This window comes from Lithobates pipiens, unplaced genomic scaffold (genome assembly GCF_037356315.1).
Source record: "Lithobates pipiens isolate NorthernLeopardFrog02 unplaced genomic scaffold, aLitPip1_a1.2 Scaffold_18, whole genome shotgun sequence".
Classification (NCBI taxonomy): Eukaryota; Metazoa; Chordata; class Amphibia; order Anura; family Ranidae; genus Lithobates; species Lithobates pipiens.
In genome coordinates, this window is record NW_027507758.1 from 190,468,586 (window position 1) to 190,485,320 (window position 16,735).

The following is a 16,735-nucleotide window of genomic DNA, read 5'->3' on the forward strand; positions in this document are numbered from 1 at the left end:
TAATGTTTGCTCCCCATGTGCCCCCCCAAGTACTGTACTATCTGTTTGTATAACCAAAACTATGGCCGCCGGCTGGCGCCGCGGCTGTCTGAGTTTCCGCCCGCTGAATCACGACTCACTATTGACTGGCTGTCAGTCTGTCAGGTGACTTTGCGTGAGACGGCCGCTGCTGTTGCTTATGGGAGTTGTAGTCCACGGTGGAGGCGGCTGCGTACTCAAGCTTCCTGCTCCCCTGGGATGGAGTCAGTCACTCTGAGGAGAGCAGAGCAGCCAGCCTACCGCCTGCAACAACTTCCATTGCCGCCACGGTCAGATATTTTGCCTGCCTCTGCCACAGGAAATGGTATTTGAATCAAGAAATAAAGGAGTTGTTTTACTGGGCAAATAGTGTGGCAGTGGCAAGAGTGGGTAAGTTACAAAGAAAAAACCCTGATACTTGACATTTCTGTTCTTCTGTCTAGTAATCCAGCCTCCAGGCTTTTTTCCCGCAAACAGCCTCCTGGTCACAGCAGCCTCCTTCTCCATCCCAATCCCCACTATTGGTTTATTACATTGATGGGATGCTCAATAAATTTTTGCAATCCGACTGTACTGTTCTTCTTTTTTTTTTTTTTTTTTTACAGTTTTAGATCAATCAATCTGTATCAAACATGCCCTATATAAATTTATAGTTGTTAGTAGGTCTAAAGTAGATTGTGCTCAGATTATAATTTGTATGGTTATTCTGGTCCTAAGGCACTGTTTTTTTTTTTTTTCTTTTTCTTTTTTATATTTCACAGGTCCTAGGGTACTGATTTTTTTTATTATTATTACCTTTGCCAGCTCCTTGTTTAAACACTGATTTTGTTGGAAGTACCAATAAATATAGCCTTATTGATAATTTGCATTTTTATTCTCGTGCGTGATTGTGTAGACGGGGCCTCAGTGCACTGTATTGCCCGGGTCCTATAATGCTCTTAAGATGACACTGCCTGACTGATGCCTTTTTAAAGTGAAGTTCCACTCTAAAGTGAAACTTCCGCTCATCGGATTCCCCCCCCACCGGTGCCACAATTGCCACCTTTCGGGGGGGGGGGGAGGGGTGCAGATACCTGTTTAATCCAGGTATCTGCACCCACTTCCAGGAATAGCTAGCCGCAGATGCCCTACTAAATAGTAGTGAACCGGGCAGTGAAACCGCAACCCTTCACTTCCTGATTCCCTGACCAAGGATGGCTGCGGGGGCAACCGAGAGACGAGCGATTGCTCGTCGTCTGCTGCCGACATTGCGGGCACCCCGGACTGGTAAGGGTTCATTTATTTAAAGTCAGCAACTGCAGTATTTGTAGCTGCTGACTTTTAATATTTATTTTTTTTAAAGTGGAGCTCCGCTTTAACAATGAGATCCCTCTAATGTGTTGAAAGCTCTTTGGGGACCATGGCTTTTGCTGTAGGATGTGACTAAGAAAATGTCAGGAAAGACCCACTAGAGCAGCTGAAGTTTATTTTGGTTTAATCAGAGGCACTTTAAATGATGGCAGGTGTGTACTGACTCCTATGAGTTTGAATGTAATTGCTGCTTAATTCTGAAAGCAGCTACATCCCAGTTATAAGAGGGCGTGCACACTTATGCAACCACATTATTTTAGTTTTTTTTATCTTTACTCCCCCCACCCACCCCTAAAATATTTTAGTTTATTTTTCAATTGAGTTGTACAGTTTATGGGTCACAATAAAAGTGGAAAAAGTTCTGAATTGCCAAAATTTGCCTAAATTTTTTACATCACAGAAACCTGACATTTTAACAGGGGTGTGTAGACTTTTTTTATGTGCACTGCAGGTTGAAACAGTCAATAACTGAAACAGGAAACAGCTGTATAAGAGGCTTAAAATTGGGTGAGGAACAGACAAACTCTGCTACTAAGATGAGGTTGTGGAAAACAGTTTTATGTCATATGTCATACACCATGGCAAGACTGAGCACATCATCAAGGCACAAGGTAGAAATACCGCATCAGCAAAGTCTCTAAAGATTTCAAAGCAGACTGGGGTTTCAAGAAGTGCTATTAAAGCTCTTTTGAAGAAGCACAAAGAAACTGGAAACTTTGAGAACTGTAGATGCAGTGGTTGGTCAAGGAATCTTAATGCAGCAAATGAAAGACTCATCATGCTTACTTCCCTTCAACATTGAAAGATGTCCAGCAGTGCCATCAGCACAGTACTGGTGGAAACCAGTGGGACTCAGGCAGGCCCGGACTGGGACAAAAAATAGGCCCGGGCATTTTGCATTGAGCAGCCCATAACATGTTAACTGGCCCCTTCCCCACTGTCCTCCCTGACAGATCCCCTGAGAGGGGGAGGGGGTGAGGTGGGACCAGGGAAGAGCATGGGGGGATGGCGGAGAGCATGGGGGGATGGCGGAGAGCATGGGGGGAGGTGGAGAGTAAGGGGTTATGGCAGAGAGCATGGGGGGAGGTGGAGAGCATGGGGGGAGGTGGAGAGTATGGGAGGGATGGCGGAGAGCATGGAGGGATGGTGGAGAGCATGGGGGGATGGCGGAGAGCATGGGGGGATGGCGGAGAGCATGGGGGGATGGCGGAGAGCATGGGGGGATGGCGGAGAGTATGGGGGGAGGTGGAGATTATGGGGGGAGGTGGAGAGTAAGGGGGTATGGCGGAGAGTAAGGGGGTATGGCGGAGAGCATGGGGGGGTGGCGGAGAGCATGGGGGGAAAGCATGGGGGGTGGCAGAGAGCATGGGGGGGAGGTGGAGAGCATGGGGGTGGCAGTAAGCATGGGGGGAGGTGGAGAGCATGGGGGGAGAGCATGGGGGGTGGCAGTGAGCATGGGGGGTGGCAGTGAGCATGGGGGGTGGCGGAGAGCATGGGGGGGTGGCAGAGAGCATGGGGGGGTGGCAGAGAGCATGGGGGGGTGGCAGAGAGCATGGGGGGGTGGCAGAGAGCATGGGGGGGTGGCCGAGAGCATGGGGGGAGGTGGAGAATATGGGGGGATGGAAGAGAGTATGGGTGCCTTGGAGAACATGGGGGAGGTGGAGAGCACGGGATGGCAGAGAGTATGGGTGCGGTGGAGAGCCCAGGGGGGAGCAGCAGAGAGAAGCAGGATATGAGGAGCAGTGGGGGCGGCTGCATATAGAAGAATAATTCTCTCCATCCTCCTCCTGCAGTCTCTGAATGCTTCTCCTCTCCCTCTCGTAGGCATTCCACTACTGCAGGAGGAAGATGGAGAGAATTATTCTTCTATATGCAGCCGCCCCCAGCCCTCCTTCTATGCAGTTTACGGGGGGGGGGGGGCGCTGAACTCATTTTCACCGGCTCCAAGGTGTCTGCTCTGGCTCCTCCTCCCGGCACCAACGGCTGACCTGTACAGGCGGCCGCGCAGAGGCCGAAGGAGTCTCATCTAGCTCCTCCTCCCGGCGCCGATGGCTAAGCAGCCGCGCGGCCGAGGAGAGGCTGGATGAACGGCGCCAGCTCAAGCCCCGCAAGGACTTGCAGCCTGGCGGCCGCGGCCCACCGGGCAAGTGCCCGGTTTGCCCTATGGCCAATCTGGGCCTGGACTCAGGTACACCCATCTACTGTCCAGAGAATAAACAAAATGTATATAGTGTATTGCAACCAAAAACTCATAAATCAAGTGTAAATATTGACAAAATTCCACCATAGTGCAATTTTCATTGACAGTTCCTAGAGATTCAGTGACTTCAACGACCACCACCTCTAGCTGGAATGCCTGCTCACCTCCCAATGTTGATCAAACTACAGAGTCACACACGCCTGTAGTAATATCTCTCAGGATGCCTCAGGGAAACCCTTCTTCCTCCTGGTGTTCCTGGAGAAGACAGACCTCCTCCCGGGTTCTCACGATATGGACCCCACTACAGAGTCACACATGCCTGGTGAATTAACTCTCAGGATACCTCGAACACGAAACCTAGACAGCTCAGACCTCCTTCCGGGATCTCAGTCAGGCATGTGTAGCCATATAAAACAAAGGCAAACCATAATACTCTGTGCAAAATAATAAAACTTAACTCTGGGATAAGATGCTAACATATAAATGTGAAAAACATGCATATCATCAATAATGATGAAAACGGAGAAAAACTTCCTGAATGGCGGCACCTCCCATTTGTACGCGTTACGTTCTCTAAGCCCCTGTACACACGGTCGGACATTCTGCCAACCAAATCCGTTGGATTTTGTCCGACGGATTGTGTCCGAAACTGTTGCATACACACGGTCGGACCAAGTTGTCGGAAAATCCGATCATTCAGAACGTGATGACGTTATTTCGTTACGACGGGACTAAGTTCAGGCTAGTAGCCAATAGCTTTGGTGTAGGAATTTGATCTGAGCATGCGTGGCACTTTGTCCGATCGGAATTCTCTACACATGATCGGAGTATGTCCCATCGGACCAGTTTGTCTGAAAATATTTCCAACAAGTTGGAAAATTGGGTCCGACGGATATTCCGACGGAATCAGTCCGATGCATACCACACACAGTCGTATTATCCGACAACACGGTCCGATAGCACACATTCCGACGGATTCTCCGACCGCGTTTACAAGGGCTGATGAGCTTCTTCAGCAGGAAAATGTTTGGAACGATCTACTTAATGAGTTCCTTCAAAAACCGTGTGCAAGTGTACCTAGAAGAATTGAAAAAATGATGCTGTTCTGAAGGGTGGTCACACCAAATATTGATTTGATTTGGATTTATCTTCTGTACGTTTACTTTCCATTTAGGTAATTTAAAAAAGTCAACTTTTAACACTTCTATTTCTGAAAGCATTCTTAATTTACAGCATTTTTCACACCCACCTAAAACTTTTGCACAGTAGTGTATATTATCTGACTGAAATTTAGCTCTAAAAAGTCATCCTGATATGAAACAGATATCATTTGCCAGGATTTACAAGTGTCGACACCTGCATTTGCACAGTGTGCTGGCACCTCACAGGAAGTTGCTTGCATGCTGTGATGAAATCTTTCACAGAGAATATGTTAGAGCAACAGAATTGCTGACACAGAGAAAAATGATAAGTTACTAGCTGGAAAAATAACTTGCAGTGGTTCTAAAGTCTTCTAGTTCTTCTCTGCTAGTAAAGAAGATCAAAGGCAATGGCTATTAAATTGCAGGAGTATACAGCAAGGGCTGACCATAGATTTAGTGTTTTCTCTCTCTTAGGCATAAATTAGCAAAGAGAATAATGAATCACGCAAACATTTCCTGGACCCTAAACCTCTGTAATGATATTTTTCTAAAACAACCCAACATCAGCTTTAAAACACAGGGCAATTGTTGCACTGAGTTATTTTTATATAGCTCAATAATTCTTTCCTATCCATAGGCAGCCTTTCACTAGTTATAGAATAATAACCTTTTCATCTGGCATAACTGCATGCTTTGGCTTGTGTAATGTTGTTTTCTTTTAAATGTGTCCTGGACTGTGGTGGAAATAGCAAAAAGGCAGGGTTTACCTGAACAGTGGTAGCTGAACACCCAGGCAGAACCCAACATTGTAAAGAATCGTTAAGCAGGAACAGAATCGGTCAGGCTGGTGGTCAGAGCAGGTTGCAGAAAAGAGCGATCTTGAAACTGGCTGAGCATAAGAGAAGGAAACTGGCAGAAGCAGTTAGGTTGAGTGGAGGTTGAGATAGGGTTGCCACCATTTCTTCATGCCAAACCCGCACACTTTAGAGGTGCATGGCAATTTTTTTGTAGTATACACTATAGCAGTGGTCCCCAACCTTTTTGGCACCGGGGACCGGTGTTGTTGAAGAAAATTGTGCCAAGGACCGGGGTGTATGCGGATTTTTGTGGGCAATTTATCAGGGCAATGGCTGGTGTTGGTACTTCAATCATCCCGGCACCATCATTGAAGCGCATTATTTCTATTATTACATTGTAATATATAATGAAATAGTTCAACTCACCATAACGCAGAATGTGCCAGAGTGTCACTTGCCACATCGCCTGTCACCAGATGCAGATTGTCACTTTCCACGTCGCCTGTCTTCAGATTGCAGCTTGTCACTTGCCACGTCGCTTGTTACCAGATGCATTTTGTCCCTTGCCACGTCGCCTGCCACCAGATGCTTTTTTGTCCCTTGCCACGTAACCTGCCACCAGATGTAGCTTGTTTATTGCCACATCACTTGTCCCCAGATGCAATTTGTCCCTTGCCACGTCACCTACCACCAGATGCAGATTGCCACTTGCCATGTTGCCTGCATTCATATGCAGCTTGTCACTTGCCACGTCTGCCACCCAATGCATTTTGTCCCTTGCCACGTCACCTGCCACATTTTTGGATTGTCACTTGCCACTTCACCTGCCATCAGATGTAGCTTGTCATGAATGAATGAAATACTTGTATAGCGCACAATGCGAACTGAATCGCCTCTTTTGCCATGTCGCCTGCCACCAGATATGGATTGTCACCTGCCACCACATGAAGGTCATCACTGCAGTGGTGGCAGCACAGGTGTGCACATTGGTTCAGATGCAAGCCTGGAGTAGTGGGTAGTAAGGGAAAACAGAGGTAAGGGGGGGGTGCTGATAGTGAGAGATGATCTCATCTCTCTGCTCCCCTGCCTCACCTCCAGCAGTGTATCTGTGTTCTGCCGCGCTGTGTCAGCAGAGGAACAGTGAAGTGGGCAGGCAGTGAGAGATGATCTCATCTCTCTGCTCCCCGCCTCACCTCCAGCATTATAGCAGCCCCGCCGTGAGCGTGGAAGAGCGGCGATGCAGATGGGCGGTTAGAGATGATCTCATCTCTGCCCGCTCACCTCAGTATAGTGGCCCCTCTGTGAGCACTGAACAGCAGTGATGCGGGTGGGCAGTGAGAGATGATGTCATCGCTCTGCCACCGCTCATCAGACAGTGCAGCCTTCACGGCCCAGCTGCAAACAGGCTACGGCCCGGCAGCGGGCCGCGGCCTGGGGGTTGATGACCCCTGCACTATAGGATTGTAAAGACCTGGGACACCTTTGGGTGCACTAAAGAGAGCAATAATGCGGTACGCTTTATTGGTCAGTGTTACCCCCATGACACGGGTCAGTGTCACCTCCCTTCATAATATAGGGGTCAGTGTTAACCCCTCCACAATTTAGGGGACCCCCCATTAGATCCGAGTTTCCTTATATCAGTGCTCCTCTTAGAGACCCCAAAAAAATTTGAAAAAATGCAGCACAACCTCCCCCTATAATTAATTATATTCTTAGGTGAAAAAAGAATTGTGAATGATGGTGGAAATCCCCAAGGGTAATCCAAGTATTATTACACGCCAATCTTATTTAAACACATACTGTGCAATACATACACATATAATACTGTATAAATAGTGGTGTAAACCTCCAATCCATTCCAAAATGTGCTTTTGCGTTGGATATGTTGGATGTTAGCACAACACATTTTGGAATGTATTTACACCTCTATTCGTACATTTTTTATATGTGTATGGCTTGGATTGTATAAATTCTTTGATTATCCTTTGCATCTTCCACCATCATTCACAATTCTTTCTTCACATGTTTCACATTGCACTGCAGTTTAATTTATTTTTGCATAGTTTTTTCGAGGCGTTTTTAGTTTTTATTTATGCTATAGAAATGCACTGATTACTGTATATATGTCTCTGGCAGGGAAGGGGTTAAAACTAGGGAGCGATCAAGAGGTTAACTGTGCTTGCTAGGTGTGTTCTACCTGGGGGGGGGGGGGGGGTGGGATGGGACTGGTGGTGTTCGTACTAGTATGAATACACAGTCTGTCTCCTCTCCCCTGACAGAACCGGGATTTGTGTGTTTACATACACAGATCCTGATTCTCGCTCTGTCACAAGTGATCACAGGTGACCAGCGGTCATCAGCTTCGGGGACACGCTGCGGGCATGCGCACGCCTCCTGCAGCGTCTTAAAGAGCTGATGTGCAGCTACAATGGCTCGCCCAGGGGAGCCAACCTGCCACAGTATAACTGCGGCGGCTGGGTGCTGATCTAATAGGGGGTCTCTAAGGGGGGTGCTGACTGCTGATATAATATGTCACCAGCAGTCAGCACCCCCCTTCTACATTAGCTCAAAGTCCTTTTATAACAGTGCTCCCCTTAGAGATCTCTATTAGATCAGGGAATTCCCCACCCCCATCAGTGTCCCCTGCCCCTAAAGACCCCCAATAGAGTGCCTCACCGAGAGCCATTTTGAGCCAAAAAGTGTGTGAGCCGGAGTTTGGGGAAGGAGCGAAGCTACTCTACTATAGTGCTAATTTCCTTCCTTCTTTCCACTGTATGGGGGCCCTGTGCCCAGTGTGTCGGCAAGACACAGGAATCAAGACACATGTGAACTGATACACACAATCACAAGTCCACTGTAAGGAACCATGGGGCCCCTGCCCCCTGAGGGGGGAAAAGAGCTGGGGGGAGGGAGGTGAGTAAGGGGTACGTAAGAGAGGGTAAGACGAGGAGGTAAGGGGGTGAGAGAATGGGGGGAGGAGGCAGGAGAAAGAGGGGGGGCTGACAGAGAGGGGGGGTGGGCTGATGGGGGGGGTGGCTGACAGAGAGGGCGTGGGCTGAGGCTGACGGGAGGGTGGGGCTTACAGAGGGGGGCGAGCTGACAGAGAGGGGCAGGCTGATAGAGGGGGTGGCTTACACAGAGGGGCGTGGAAGGACAGATGACAGAGAGACCTCAGGACACACACAGCGCACGCTAGGCAGGGAGGCGGGACCCTGGGTAGTCACGATCACCCACATTCCAGCTCCGCCCCGACACTACCCCACACCACCCCGCACCTCATGTCCACCGCCCGTATACAACCCATTCAGCCAATCACAGGGCACCCCCTGCCCAGCGCTCACACAGGCAGTATGTGACAGTGTAATATTGATGGGCACGGGAATTGGGATGCGCCGCTCTAAATGTTGCACCAAGGCAACTGGTCACAGGGCAGTTGAACTGTTGCTATATGTGTCCGGGTTTCAGGCGGGTTAAAACCCGGGCACATGTGTCAGAAATCCAGACTGTCTGGGTCAAACCCGGACAGATGGCAACCCTTACCAAAGACCAATTTGAAAGCAATGGAGATTCATCAAAGACAGACTGAATACTCTGGGGGGTGGTTTGGGGGTAATCCATCTTTCTGTCAGAACACAATAGCACTGAAGCGGAGATCGCTGTACTAACATCGGATTATTAGTACAGCCGCCCAAACCCGAGCTGTCCATTTTTTTTTTTTTTTGTTCAACCTGCTGGGCTGAACAAAAAACTAGTAGTGTGTACAAGGCTTAAGGATCCCCTTCTGCCCTTACTTAAGCAGTTGTGGACTTCCTGTTTGGCTTTTCTCTAAATATTTTTTTTTGGAAAGGGTTTTTTTCTGACAGAACTTTCACGCCATTATCTTGAGAGACAGTGGCATTAAAATGGTTCTAAAGGCATAAGGTTGCCATTCTATGCATTAAAGTGGTTGTATGCCCTGGAAAAAAAAAACCTGTAAGGCAAAGGCATAATGAGTTAATATGCACTGCATACTCACTCATTATGAAACATGCACCACATACTCGCTCATTATGAAATACTTCGCTTAGAACGAAGCACCCGCACCACCTCCCAATCAGAGCTGAGGGAGCCGACATGTTCCATCGATGTGATGACTCCCATGCGCATGTAGATTTACAAGCACCCCCAGGGTTTTTTTTTTTTTTTTTTTAGCACTGATTCTCCCAGAGAAGCCATTCCTAATGTGCATTTGTATTTTTGGCACACAAGTGCATAACTTTTAATTTCACAATATTGAACCTCCTAGGGCTCACTCAGAACTAATCCACCGAAGAGACACAGAATATGTAGGGAGACAAACCTGTGCCAGAGTCTGATCTCAGCTGTAAATGATCGTGTGTGCAGTTCTAATCACAGCACATTTGTTGAAAATATTTTATTTTATTTTTGCAGGCTACATAGACAAACATCCCTATTTTGGAGCAGTGATTGGTCGCGTTGCAAACAGGATTGACAAAGGGAGCTTCACTGTGGATGGTAAGGATTACCTTCTTCCGATCAACAATGGGCCGAATAGCATCCATGGAGGACTTAAGGGCTTTGACAAGGTAAATAAGGGGTTTCTTTAGAAGATACAAGTACACTGTAATAATCATGTATTCAGTTCAGTACCATTTTTTGCCGCGTACACACGTAGCCGACTATCCGACGGACTTAGTCTGGCGGACTTCCCGTCGGACTGTCCGTCCGACTTTCCGAACGGGCTACTTGACCACACATGGCACTTTTTCAGCGGACTAATACGGCGTACTAAGTCCGCCGTACTATCCACCGTACTTTTGAAATGAACGGACTCGCCCACACACGCGGAGGAAAGTCCGCTAATTTCGAGCGCGTCTCCAGGTAGGCGGGGCCTGCGAAGGTGACGTCGCTGGCCCCGCCACCTGGTATGGACTTAAAGGGGAACCCCAAAGCCGAAAAAAATCGGCGTGGGGGTCCCCCCCCCAGGTCCACATCAGACCCTTGTCCGAGCACGCTACCCGGCTGGCCAGGAAAGGGGGGATGAGCGAACGGCTCCCCCTCCTGAGCCGTACCAGGCCCCCCCACCCCAAAGCACCTTGTCCCCATGTTGATGAGGACAAGGGCCTCTTCCTGACAACCCTGGCCGTTGGTTGTCGGGGTCTGTGGGCGGGGGGCTTATCGGAATCCGTGAGCCTTCATTTAATAAGGGGGCCCCCGGATACCGCCCCCCCCACCCTATGTGAATGAGTATGGGGTACAATGTACCCCTACCCATTCACCTGTGAAAAAAAGTACAAAAAAAACAAAAAGGGGTCTTCTCCCCGGACTCCTCCACTATCTTCTGCTAGCTCTTTTACTAGCGGAGGAGCCCGGCTTTCTTCCTCGCCGCCCCCTCTTCTTCCGACTTCGGGGGTCTTGTCCCCCTCTTCGGTTCTTCTGCCGGGCCACGGCGCCTTCTTATAGCTCTTTTACAGCCGGTGGCCCGGTCTTCTGTCGCCGCTGTCGTCGCCGCCTTCTGTTCTTCTTCTCTTCAGATGTTGACTCGTCGCTCCCCTCCGCTCACAATGGCTCCGACGCGATGTGCGGCGACTTATATAGGGACATCGCCGGATGATGTCCCCGCCTATTATGATGTCACAGTCCCAGCATCCTCTGGGAGGAGTCCGGCGAGAAGACCCCCGAAGACGGAAGACCCCCGGAGCTGTGCAATAAATTATTTTTACCCTGTGTTGTGTTTTTTTTGTACTTTTTTTTTTTTCACAGGTGAATGGGTAGGGGTACATTGTACCCCATACTCATTCACATAGGGTGGGGGGGCTGGTATCCGGGGGCCCCCTTATTAAATGGATTCCGATAAGCCCCCCGCCCGCAGACCCCGACAACCAACGGCCAGGGTTGTCAGGAAGAGGCCCTTATCCTCATCAACATGGGGACAAGGTGCTTTGGGGTGGTGCGCGGCGCCCCCTTCCCCAAGGCACCCCCCATGTTGAGGGCAAGCGGCCTGGTACGGCTCGGGGGGGGGTTGCTCGCTCGTCCCCCCCTTTCCTGGCCGGCCGGGTAGCGTGCTCGGACAAGGGTCTGATGTAGACCTGGGGGGACCCCCACACCGATTTTTTTCGGTGTTGGGTTCCCTTTTAAGTCCATACCAAGTGGCGGGGTCAGCGACGTCTCCTTCGCGGGCGCCGCCTACCTGGAGACCCGCTCGAAATGAGCGGACTTTTATCCGGGCGGAAAAAGTATGCTCAATTCAAAAGTACGGCGGACTGGCATACGCACGGCCGGATTGTCCGCCGAAATACAAGTCTGGCGGGAAGATTGGAGTGCAAAACTACTTTCTAAGTCCGCCGTACTTTCGGGTCAAAAAAGTACGCCGGAGGCTACACACGGGGGGATTGTCCGGCGGACTTGAGTTTGCCGGACTTTTCCACCCGATTGTTTGATCGTGTGTACGCGGCATTAGATTAAAGTGGTGTTGCCACCAAAAAATTAAAACTACTTAAAATTCGTAAAAAAAATAAAAAAAAAATAATTGGCAAAAAAAATTTTTTACTCACCTCTAAATACCGGTTGCTAGGGGGTCCCTCGTAATCTGCCTTCTTCATTGCCCGGGCTGGTGACATCACTTCCCCTCGCGCTGCACATTCACCTGGGACCTGTCATGTGTCCCAGGTGACTGTACGGCGTATCACGGCGCCCTGCGCCGCTCGCGCATGCGCAGTGGGTGCCCGGCTGTGAAGCCACAGCCGGGTGCCCACAGTATGCATGACGGCGCCGCGAGCGGAGCGGGGAGCGAGGGGGGGCTTCGTTCCCCCGCATCGCTGGACCCTGGGGCAGGTAAGTGTCCGATTATTAAAAGCCAGCAGCTGCAGTATTTGTAGCTGCTGACTTTTAATTTTTTTTTTTTAGGGGGTACCCCACTTTAACTTATTTGCATGTATATTTACCCAAGTTTTTTTTTTTTTTTAATGTATGATTGTTTTTTAGTCCGTTGCTCTCCTGGTTTTTATTCCTGCTTATTATACTATCCAGGTATATAGTTTTCTGATGGTTCTGGAGTATGATACAGTATAATTTTTTTTAAGTCACAACATACACTTTAATTTATGACATTAGCATTCTATTAGCAATAAAAATCAATAAAAAAAATCTCCTTTCCTGTTGTGCCTTTCTGCCTGTTTGCTGGCCATCTCTTTCCACAACTTCCTGGATTCCCTGCATGCATTGCAACTTCTTCTCTGTGCAATCTTTTAGTTTACTTTCAATTTCTAAGGACTACATTTTTAAACTAGGCGATGGGGGAGGGGGGGGGGATCCAGAGGTAGAGATAGTCAGTGCGGAACATATTCCAGAGGGTAGTATTGGGGGCATTAGTGGTAGGTTGACCAAAGCACATAAACCCAAGGTAAGTATAGTAGCAAGTCCTAGTTGCAATCTCGGAACACCCGATAAGAGGATAATATGCGACCAGTCTAAACTACTTGGCATGTTCAACAATGCCAGGAACCTGGCGGACAAGATGGGTGAACTAGAGATACTGTTGTACGAGGAGGATTTGGATTTTGTGGGAATTTCAGAGACCTGGTTTAGCTCTTCTGTTTGGCTGGCAAACATTCAAGGGTATACCCTTTATCACAAGGATAGAGAGGGTAAAAAAGGGGGAGGGGTATGCCTATATATCAAGAATAATGTAAAAGTGAATGTGAGAGATGACATCACTAAGGGAGCTAGTGGGGCTGAGCAGCTGGGCATTCCCTGGGAGGTCGATCTGGGGGTCCCTCACCTCCCTCTCTTCCCTCCCTACCCCTCCCTGTGGGGGTAGCTGCGTGTGGCAGCTTAGCGGTGTGTGTGTCATGTGTAGGTATGGGCAAGGGAAAGCATGCTCTCCTGTGTCTCGGCGGCCATTTTCCCTGTGATTTGTCCTAATGCTGGACGCCGGGGGCTATTTTCTAGAAGCCTGAGCACGTTTTTTCAGCTTCTCTAGAGACAGCATGTCCCTGTACTCCGGCTGCCATTTTCTCAGTGTTTTATGTCCTTATGCTTGACGCTGGGTGGCCATTTCCTTTGAGCCTGAGCACATTGCAGAGCGGTTTCAGCACCATTAGCAGCAGCTTTAACTGACACAGAGTGGATTCCTCTGCACCTGGGAGCCAACAGAGGCCACGGGGACTGCTTGCTGGACAGCGCAGAACCTTTCAGAGTGGTAAGCCCTGCGGGAAAGAGTCCCTCAGCCAGCAGCAGTAAGGAGGGTGGGACCATAACTCTCCTAAGTCCCCTTCAGGTGGCAGACAGGGTAGGGTCAGCATGGCTTCAGAAACTGGTGTTTCTTCCCCCGAAATCCAGGCAATTGCAACTGGTTCGCCTGCGGAATGTGCAGTGCCTTTGGACACCTTGTCGGCGGTCCTCAATTCATTTGTTGCCAAGATGGAGGTGGTGGGTTTGCGCAAAGGTGCCAAAAACTGGCCCCTGCCCCCCCCCCCCCCCCCCCGTCCTCTGGGAGAGCTCTGACGCAGACTCGGCCCTGCTGAGGCTGGTGACCCCTGCTCTGTCATTTCAAATGACGCTGACGAGGAACGTTCAGACAGTGAGGATGAGTCCCCGCCCGGGTCTGTGCGTGACAAAGCGCTTGTTGGAGCACTTATCACAGCAGTGCGTGATACCCTGAAGATTCAGGAGCCAGCAGATCCCTCTGCTGATGTAGCGGTCACTTTTTGGTCCCGTAAGCCAGCTCGTTCACCTAAGGTGTTCCCGTATCTGACTTATTTTGACAAGTTAATTTACAAGGAATGGGGTCGACCGCAACGGACCTTTTCAGTCCCCAAGTACATGGCGGTGCCTTACCCCTTTGAGGAGAGCCTTCTCAAAAAGTAGTCGGCTCCTCCAATTGTGGACCCCCCAGTATCCAGGTTAAACAAAGTAACCACGATCCCAGTAGAGGGGACTCTTGCATTTAAGGACCCCACGGACAGGAAGGCCAAGGCAGTGGCTTGTTCCTTGTTTACGGTTGTGGGGTCAGCCATGCGACCAGTACTGGCATCTGCACTTGTGTCGCAGACACTGAGTGGGTAAAACTGTTGCACCACGAATTGGGAGAACAGCAGGCTTCTCCTGTCTGTGGAATTAGCAGACCAGCTAGTGTAAGGCCTTAAGTACGTTTGTGACGCGGCCCTGGATACTCTTCCCCTGTTACCCAGGGCTTCAGTGTCAGCAGTGGTGCTGAGGCGCCTGATTTGGTTGAAATGCTGGTCTGCTGACCAGGCATGCAAAAAAGCCCTGACGGATCTTCCTTTCCTTGGCGACCGGCTCTTTGGAGCCTCTTTGGATGACATTATTAAAAATGCCACAGGTGGTAAGAGTACACTACTCCCACAGGCCAGGAAGGCTAAGGAGCCATGCCGTAGGCAAGGGCCCTCCTTTTTCTGCTCACAAATGGCTTTTTCCTCTGCCCGGAGCTTTGGCAAAACGTCCCCAGCCCGACAGGATGACCACGGAAGGACAGAAACGTCCCTGGAACCGCAAGCCTAACAAGCCTGCGAATAAAAGTTCTACCGCATGAAGGTTTGCCTCCACCCATGACTCGGGCGGGGGGGTCGCCTTCGGGAGTTTGCAGCCCGGTGGTCCTCTCGGCTGTGCGATCTGATTTCGTACGGCTACAAGATAGAGTTCCTCTCTTGGCTGCAAAACAGATTCTTCCCCTCCAGCATACCCGTACTCCCGACTCGCCGGGAGGCCCTATTGGGGAAGATAAGGGACCTGCTGAATCGCAGGGGTGATTTTACCTGTTCCGGAATCGGAACGTTTCCAGGGGTTCTACTCAAACCTGTTTGTAGTTCCCAAGAAGGAAGGGGTACATCCAATTTTGGATCTAAAGGCCCTTAATCACTTTGCGAAAGTGCAGAGGTTCAAAATGGAATCAGTTCGCTCATTAGTCGCTGCACTCCATCAAGGTGGACTCCCTGGCGTCCTTAGACATCCAGGATGCGTACCTGCACATACCCATATCCCTCTGGCATCAAAAGTTTCTGCGATTTGCAGTCGGTGAAGCCTACTACCAGTTTGTGGCTCTCCCTTTTGGTTTGGCATCAGCCCCTTGAGTCTTTACCAAGGTATTGGCTCCTGTGTTGGCGTTGCTATGGCAACACGGGATCGTGATCGTGGGTTACCTAGACGATCTCCTCCTGAGAGCTTCTTCCGCCTCAGAATTAGAAGAGGATGTGGCGATCACCATGCAGACCCTGCAAGAATTTGGGTGGCTGTTGAACCTAAAAAAGTCGGTGGTAGTACCGACTCAGCGTTTTGGAGTACCTAGGCTTGCTGCTGGACTCCAGGGAAGCGAGAGTGTTTCTCCCTTCAGGCAAGCTGCAGATTCTCAGAGCCGGGGTAAAACTGCCGATGAACCGCAAGTGGTCGTCGCTTCACTTCTGCATGCGAGTCCTGGGACTCATGGTGGCCTCCTTCGAGGCAGTACCATATGCCCAGTTCTACACCAGAATTCTGCAGAAGGAGATTTTGACAAAGTGGGACAAATCTCTATTGTCCCTGGATCGACAGCAGACCAACTAGTGTAGCAGACCTGGATCAACAGCCAATTAGTCAAGGATTCCCTGATCTGGTGGCTGAGGTCCCCGGTGCTTCTGTCCGGGAAGTCGTTCCTACCTGTAAATTGGACAGTGATCACAACGGACTCCAGCCTATCTGGTTGGGATGGAGTAATGGGAGGTCAGTCGACTCAGGGCCTCTGGTCGAAGGAGGAATCCAAGTTGCCGATCAATCTGCTCAAACTGAGAGCGATCAGGCTATACCTCTCCACATGGTCAATAAGACTGCGAGGGCGTCCGATCAGGATCCAGTCAGACAACACCACTGCAGTGGCATACGTCAATCACCAAGGAGGAACAAGAAGCTCGGCCGCTGCACAGGAGGTCGCTCACATACTTCAGTGGGCTGAGTGACATGTACCGGCCCTGACGGCCATTTACATCACGAGAGTGGAGAATTGGCAGGCGGACCAGTTGCTGGACCCAGGAGAATGGGCGTTGCATCCGGAGGGTCTCAGGCTTCTGTGCCTGCGGTGGGGCACACCAGATGTGGATCTTCTGGCCTCCGGAAGGTACCAAGATTCATGTCCAGGACAAGAGATCCGTGGGCAGACGCACTAGTGGCTCCGTGGGATCAGTGTCAGCTGATCTATGCCTTTCCTCCACTAAAACTGTAACCACGTCTGCTTCGCA

General features: G+C 50.0%; 1 protein-coding gene across 3 annotated transcripts in view; it reads left to right on the plus strand.

Annotated features, from left to right (window-relative positions):
- Window positions 1–16,735, plus strand: part of GALM (galactose mutarotase) — a 155,597-nt gene that overhangs the window by 62,903 nt on the left and 75,959 nt on the right. For all 3 annotated transcript variants that reach the window (XM_077486464.1, XM_077486465.1, XM_077486466.1), the window contains one exon: window positions 9,939–10,093. In XM_077486464.1, coding sequence (XP_077342590.1) covers window positions 9,939–10,093 — 155 coding nt within the window. The remainder of the gene's footprint in view (window positions 1–9,938; window positions 10,094–16,735) is intronic.